General features: G+C 46.4%; 1 protein-coding gene across 1 annotated transcript in view; it reads left to right on the top strand.

Annotated features, from left to right (window-relative positions):
• CATSPER4 (cation channel sperm associated 4) overlaps positions 1 to 6,563 on the top strand; it is a 19,630-nt gene that overhangs the window by 9,063 nt on the left and 4,004 nt on the right. The window contains exon 4 of the mRNA XM_034647259.1: positions 84 to 185. Coding sequence (XP_034503150.1) covers positions 84 to 185 — 102 coding nt within the window. The remainder of the gene's footprint in view (positions 1 to 83; positions 186 to 6,563) is intronic.

Consider the following 6,563-nt stretch of genomic DNA (forward strand, 5'->3'; position numbering starts at 1 on the left):
CAGACGCCCCCTGTCCCTGACCTCAGCCAGGCTCTTCGCCACTGACCTCTCGGCCCCTCTTTTTTTCTCTGTCTTCCATGTAGCAACACTATGAGTTGTTCTCTACCATAGATGACATTGTGCTGACCATCCTTATCTGTGAGCTTCTCCTCGGCTGGTTAAATGGCTTCTGGATTTTCTGGAAGGTGAGATCCTGGGCCCTCCCTGCCATTGCCCCAACTCCTCCGTAGGAACTGCACCCCACCCCTGTGCTTCTGGCCCAACAAGCTGAGAATGTGTGTGTGTGTGTGTGTGTGTGTGAGAGAGAGAGAGAGAGAGAGAGAGAGAGAAAGAAAGAGAGAAAGAGAGAGAGACATGGAGAGAGCGAGACTGACTACTTCTGAGATGTCCGTGATGCAGCAGAAAATAATTTGTCCTAGGAGTACGGCTTCCCTGGTTTCCTCCCTGGGTTAGCCTTCCCTAGTTCCGTGATCTTGGGAAAACCTTGACTTCCTTGCCTAAGAAATGGCTTTGAGAGTCTCCACCTTAATTGACAGGGTTCAAGAGCAGAGGTCAGCAAACTTTCTGTAAAGGGCAGGATAAATATTTTAAGCTCTGTGGGCCATACAGTCTCTGTTACACCCACCTCTGCCTCGGGGCACAAAAACTCCACAGACAGACAAACAGCGTGACTGTGTTCCCAGAACGCTTTGTTCATGGACACGGAAATTTGAACTTCATACAATTTTCACATATCACAAAATGTTGTTCTTTTGATGTTGCCCCCTAACCATTTAAAAATATAAAAACTATGCTTAGCCTTCTTAGCCTGAGGGTCTTACAAAAAAAAAGGGCAGCTGGCCAGGTTTGACCCGCAGGTTATAGCTTGTGACCCCTGCCGGGGAGAGTGTCCCAGAGCTGTCCAGGTAGGAAACGGTCTTAATGCCATATTAAATGAGATGAAGACTCAAACTTTGTTGTGGTGGTGTTTTTTTTTTTTTAAGATTTTATTTATTTATTTGACAGAGAGAGAGAGAGAGACAGCCAGCGAGAGAGGTAACACAAGCAGGGGGAGTGGGAGAGGAAGAAGCAGGCTCCCGGCAGAACAGGGAGCCGATCCCAGAACGCTGGGATCACGTCCTGAGCCGAAGGCAGATGCTTAACGCTTAACGACTGCGCCACCCAGACGCACCTTCAAGCTTTGTTTCAATAGAACTTCTGTAGTCAAGTGATTTCTAAAGTCAAGGGATTTATTTTGCCTTTGGGCATGTTTGAGACAAGGCTTGAAACAAACCTAACAGGGGGCACCTAGGTGGCTCAGTTGGTAAAGCGTCTGCCTTTGGCTCAGGTCCTGATCCCAGGGTTCTGGGATCGAGCCCCTGCTCAGGGGGAGCCTGCCTCTCCCTCTCCCTCTGCTGCTTCCCCCCCCACCTGTGCTCTCTCTCTCTCCCTCTCTCAAATAAAACCTTTAAAACAAACAAACAAAAACCTATCAGGGGCCTCAGTCAGTAGAGCATGCAACTCTTTAACTCAGGGTTGTGAGTTCAAGCCCCACATTGGGTATAGAGATTACTTTAAAAAAAAATCTTTAGGGGCACCTGGGTGGCTCTGTTGGCTGGGTGTCTTGATTTGGTTGAGCCAAAATCCTCTTGGTTTCACTTCAGGTCATGATTTCAGGGTCATGAGATGGAGCCCCACGTCAGCTCTGTGCTCAGCAGGAAGTCTGCTTGGAGATTCTCTCCCTCTGCTCCTTCCCCCATGCACGCTCCTGCTCTCTCTGTCTCTCAATTAAATAAATAAATCTTGAAAAATACATAAATAAAAATAAATATTTAAAAAGGAACATCAAGTATTTATACCTTTCATAAAAATGAAGTATCGGGNGGGTTTTTTTGTTTTTTGTTTTTTTTTTTTTTTAAAGATTTTATTTATTTATTCGACAGAGATAGAGACAGCCAGCGNGTGGTTTTTTTTTTGTTTTTTTTTTGTTTTTTTTTTAAAGATTTTATTTATTTATTCGACAGAGATAGAGACAGCCAGCGAGAGAGGGAACACAGCAGGGGGAGTGGGAGAGGAAGAAGCAGGCTCCCAGCAGAGGAGCCTGATGTGGGGCTCGATCCCATAACGCCGGGATCACGCCCTGAGCCGAAGGCAGACGCTTAACGGCTGTGCCACCCAGGCGCCCCCGTTTTGTTTTTTTTTTTAAGATTTTATTTGAGAGAGACTCCAGAGCAAGAGAGAGCATGGGGAGGGGGCAGGAGAGGGAAAGGGAGAAGCAGGCTCCCCAGTGCGGGCTTGATTCCAGGACCTGGGATCATGACCTGAGCGGAAGGCAGACACTTAACTGAGCCACCCAGACGTCCCAGAAGTATCATTTAAATACTGTTACCAGGGGGTGCCTGAGTGGCTTAATCAGTTAAGAGAGTGACTTTGGCTCAGGTCATAGTCTCGGGGTCCTGGGATGGAGCCCCACATTGGGCTCCCTGCTCAGTGGGGAGTCTGCTTGTCCCTCTGCCCCTCCCTCTGCTCCTGCTCTCTCTTTCTCTTTCAAGCATATGAATAAAACCTTTAAAAAAAATACCATTACCAGGACAACCAATTAGAATTATAAGCTTTCCAGGGGTCAGAGGTTTCACTCCATAGAACACAGAGTGTAGAACCCAGAATATTTCTGAAGTCTGGATGTCTTAAAGACTGCCTTGTGCAAACAACATTTGCAAGGATGTTTACTAAGAGAAAATAGAATGGACTGGTGCATATTTACATGTTTCCACACTCAAGAGGAGGGTAGGTACCATGGTTTTTGTGAACGTTTCAACGCACCACCTTATCAGAACTAGCCCTAGGAGGCAAGCAGACACCTGTTCCATAAGAGAAAACATCTCCTTCGTATCTTCTTGAGATTTCTTTTCAGCAGCAGTTAGGGGGTCTGCATTTTCTTAACAGTGTTTTTTTTTTTAATTTTTATTCTTATTTTTTTAAGTAAGCTCTATGCCCAGTGTGGGACTTGAACCCATGATGCTGAGATCAAGAATCACATCTTCTGGGGCACCTGGGTGGCACAGCGGTTAAGCCTCTGCCTTCAGCTCAGGGCGTGATCCCGGCGTTATGGGATCGAGCCCCACATCAGGCTCTTCTGCTATGAGCCTGCTTCTTCCTCTCCCACTCCCCCTGCTGTGTTCCCTCTCTCGCTGGCTGTCTCTCTCTCTGTCGAATAAATAAAAATAAAATCTTTAAAAAAAAAAAAAAGAATCACATCTTCTACTGAGCCAGCCAGCTGCCCAGGGGGCCTGCGCTTTCAAGGCTAAGTCCCAGGGTTTCATTAGCCCAAGAGAATTGAAGCAAGCCTGAGAATCTTATGTTCCTCCAAGGCACCCTGCTTGTCCCCTAAAGCAAGGTTTCTCAACCTTGGCACTATTGAGGTTTTGGCCTGGATAATCCTTTATTGTAGGGACTATGCCATGTTCAGACACACCCCTGGCCTCCCCCCCTAGATGCCATTACCACCTTCCTCTGTCGTGGCAACCTAGTCGTGACAACCCCATACATTCCCAAATGTCCCCTGAAGGGCAAAATCATCCCTGGCTGAGAACTAATGTCCTAAACCCTAACCTTCCTCTGGGGCCCAGCTTCCAGTGCCAAAAACCAGGGCTTGTGAGAGCCTGCTTATGCCTCCTTCCCTCACCCCCCTCCCTGCCCCTGGGTCCCAGTTTACAAAACCTGCTCCCTGTTGAATAGCTGGGGTGGAAGGGGAGGCAAGAGGAGGGAAAGGGGAGATGCAGGAAAGGGAGGAAAGTCTGTAAATTAATATCTTAAAATATTACCCAGCCCTACAGGAATCCGCAAAGTTTTGTCCCCAGCTCTTTCTTTTCTTCTGCCCTGCGGGGTCCCTTCCTCCTCCTCATCCCCACAGCCTATTAATCACTATTTCACCACCTAAATATTTCTCAAATCCTTAAAAATACTGCAGTGGCTCCCTATTGTTTATAGAATCAGGTCCAATTACTTTATAGTACTTGAGTCTTCCGAGGTGCTTACTTTTACAGCCTCATCATTCCCTGACTTGCCCTTGATGTTCCAGCTACCAAACTGCTTGTAGTCGCATTCCCCAACACACGTGCACACACATATGCACGCACACGCACACACGCACGCACATGCACACGTGCCTTTGTCCCAGCTGACTCCTAGTCTATGAAAGCCCCCTGCCACTTTATTCACTTGCTTTACTCCTGCTTATGGCTTAAGACTTGGTTCAGATATCTTCTCTTCCAGGAAGTCCTCCTGTCTCTCCCAGGCCAGGTTAGGTGTTGCTGTGTCTCCCTGATACTGTGTACTTATCTGTCTCACATGGAGTTTAAATTTACTGTCTCTCTTCCTGGAAATAGTTGGTGTGCCCTGCAGGGCAGAAATCCTGTATCCTACCATCCAGTTCAGGGCCTGGCATATAGTAGGAGCCTAATACTGGCTGGATAGAGGGCTGGATCTGTAGATAGACAGATTTGCATCTCCTTGTGTATGCGTAGGCACAGTCATGCTGAATGTGGGATACCAGGAAGGCTTGTGTTCATTGGACTGCCCGATACATTTAAGAACATTTTTTTCCATTAAAAATTGTTTTCTTTTTGAATATTTAATGCGGATACACATTGGTCAAAACTATATTGAAAGGTACACAGGGAATATTTCCTTCCACTCCTTCCCTTTATCTCTTCCCCACCCCACCAAGAAATCTTTTTATATTTATAGTCTCTTGTTTAACCTCACAGTGTGTATTTTGCAATCATAAGTTAATACGTGTATATCTTAGTCCTCCTTTTCCTTTGTCCTCCCTCCCCTTGTACTTTGCTTTTGTCACTTACTGGGTCCTGGCAACCTTTCTATATCAGTACATGGAGATCTTTCTCATTCCTCTTTGTTGCCTGCACAGTGTTCCATTGACTAAACGCTCCATGGTTCACTCAACCAGTGTCTCATTGCCAGACACTTGAGTTGTTTTCAACTTTATTCAAATGTCATTGTGTACTTGGACCAGAGTTTCCATGGGTCAGATTTTAGAAGTGGAATCACTGGCTAAAAGCTAAATGCGTCCATGGTTTGCTACATAAATTCCCCTCTTTAGTGGCTGTGCTTGAACTTTTCATACCTGGGAGCTTCCTTCGTCTGTCCCCATTCCTATACGACTTTGTGCCTTACTGGACAAAGGGCTTGTAACAATTCCGTGTCTGCATGAAAAAATGTTCAAAATCATTAGCCATCAGGGAAATTCAAATCAAAACCACACTGAGATACCACCTTACGCCAGTTAGAATGGCAAAGATAGACAAGGCAAGAAACAACAATTGTTGGAGAGGATGTGGAGAAAGGGGATCCCTCCTACATTGTTGGTGGGAATGCAAGTTGGTACAGCCACTCTGGAAAACAGTGTGGAGGTCCCTTAAAAAGTTAAAAATTGAACTACCCTATGACCCAGCCATTGCACTACTGGGTGTTTACCCCAAAGATACAGACGTAGTAAAGAGAAGGGCCATATGCACCCCAATGTTCATAGCTGCATTGTCCACAATAGCCAAATCATGGAAGGAGCCGAGATGCCCTTCAACAGATGACTGGATTAAGAAGCTGTGGTCCATATATACAATGGAATATTACTCAGCTATCAGAAAGAACGAATTCTCAACATTTGCTGCAACATGGACGGCACTGGAGGAGATAATGCTAAGTGAAATAAGTCAAGCAGAGAAAGACAATTATCATATGATTTCTCTCATCTATGGAACATAAGAACTAGGATGATCGGTAGGGGAAGAAAGGGATAAAGAAAAGGGGGGTAATCAGAAGGGGGAATGAAACATGAGAGACTATGGACTATGAGAAACAAACTGAAGACTTCAGAGGGGAGGGGGTGGGGGAATGGGATAGACTGGTGATGGGTAGTAAGGAGGGCACGTATTGCATGGTGCACTGGGTGTTATACGCAACTAATGAAGCATCAAACTTTACATCGGAATCTGGGGATGTACTGTATGGTGATTAACATAATATAATAAAATAAAAAAATAAAAAAAACAATTCCATGTCTGTCTCTCTCGCACAGTGAGAGCTCGCTCACTTCCGAACTGGCTACTGAAGCAGTGTTCTTTGATTTCTTAGCATGTATTGTTATTGTATTGTTAATGGTAGCGTGTGTCGCACAAAGCCTGCAGCATCCAAACGCGCTCCTGTCACCTAACTGTAGGGCAAGGCCGTTTTCAGCACTGCACTAGCCAAGGTGGATGCTTGGCTTAGGAGNTCCAAACGCGCTCCTGTCACCTAACTGTAGGGCAAGGCCGTTTTCAGCACTGCACTAGCCAAGGTGGATGCTTGGCTTAGGAGTCAGCTGTGTGTGTGACAGTCTCCACTGTGTGTCTCTGAGGCTGCACTTGGCTGTTGACACGCATATGAGACAGCAAGTGCTTGCAGGTTTTGTGGCACGTTTGGGGGGGCAGCAGGAGAGGTAACAGCAGTGGATGGCAGATGACTGGTCCTGTCCTGAGAGGCACACTGAGCCCCCCATCCTTGAGGTGGTGGGAGGGCAGACCCTG

This window comes from Ailuropoda melanoleuca, chromosome 2, assembly GCF_002007445.2.
Source record: "Ailuropoda melanoleuca isolate Jingjing chromosome 2, ASM200744v2, whole genome shotgun sequence".
Lineage (NCBI taxonomy): Eukaryota > Metazoa > Chordata > Mammalia > Carnivora > Ursidae > Ailuropoda > Ailuropoda melanoleuca.